The 925-nt window shown below is 36.1% G+C and overlaps 1 protein-coding gene across 1 annotated transcript in view; it reads left to right on the top strand.

The window, feature by feature from the left end:
- Positions 1–925, top strand: part of LOC101344436 (CUB and sushi domain-containing protein 1-like) — a 1691327-nt gene that overhangs the window by 1413905 nt on the left and 276497 nt on the right. The window contains exon 28 of the mRNA XM_023743077.1: positions 345–627. Within this exon, the coding sequence (XP_023598845.1) occupies positions 345–627 (283 nt within the window). The remainder of the gene's footprint in view (positions 1–344; positions 628–925) is intronic.

Below are 925 nucleotides of genomic sequence, written 5' to 3'. Positions count from 1 at the left end.
CTTTTGAGAAGTCCAATTCTCCAATCTTGTCCTAAAGTCATGTGCAACTACATGTTGCTATGATTTCAGGTACAAAAGTCAGAAAATGCACATTAATTTTCCAGAATCAATTTCTTTAGTAAAATAGGATAAGTGTATACAAATAAAATCCTTTAATTTTTAACGTAGATGAAGGTAATTTATTATCAATTTTTTAGTAAAATGTGGTTTAAAAAAACAATTTTATTAAAAAGTAATTTACCAATTTTTTCTATGATATTTAATTAAAGGTTAACTGGATCATTAGTCAATCAATAAACATCTCTGAGCATTTTTTATATGCCAGACCCTATTCTAGATACTAGAAACGCAAGCAAGCCACCAACCAACCAACCAACCAAACAAGAATTAAGATCCCTTCCATCATGGAGTTTACGTTCATTTCTTTCACAGAGAAACCACGGGAAGCATGTTTTGATCCTGGAAATATAATGAATGGGACAAGAATTGGAACGGACTTCAAACTTGGCTCAACAGTTACTTACCAGTGTGACTCTGGATATAAGATTGTTGACCCCTCATCCATCACCTGTGTGATTGGTGCAGATGGAAAACCAGCCTGGAACAGAGTCTTGCCTTCCTGTAATGGTAGGTATGGACTCATTATTTTCTCCTGCCATGGTAACACCCATTTAAATGCAATATCTTATTTTACTGTTTTCTTGTAACCAGTGGGTGCTGTTGTTGTTTTTGTTAGCTGCTGTTGAGTCGATTTCGACTCCTAGTGACCCCATGCCACACAGAACTGCCCCGTAGGCTTTTCTAGGCTGTAATGTTTTGGAATCTTTTACGGAAGCATATCACCAGGATTTTCTCCTGAAGAGCCACTAGTGTCTCTCCTAGAACTAGTGTGTAATCAAATCAAATGTTGATTTGATATTCCTTG

The sequence above is a fragment of the Trichechus manatus genome, unplaced genomic scaffold (genome assembly GCF_000243295.1).
Source record: "Trichechus manatus latirostris isolate Lorelei unplaced genomic scaffold, TriManLat1.0 scaffold00234, whole genome shotgun sequence".
NCBI classification, from domain to species: Eukaryota; Metazoa; Chordata; class Mammalia; order Sirenia; family Trichechidae; genus Trichechus; species Trichechus manatus.
Note: the sequence above shows the minus strand (reverse complement) of the source record. Positions and strands in the feature narration are given on the sequence as shown.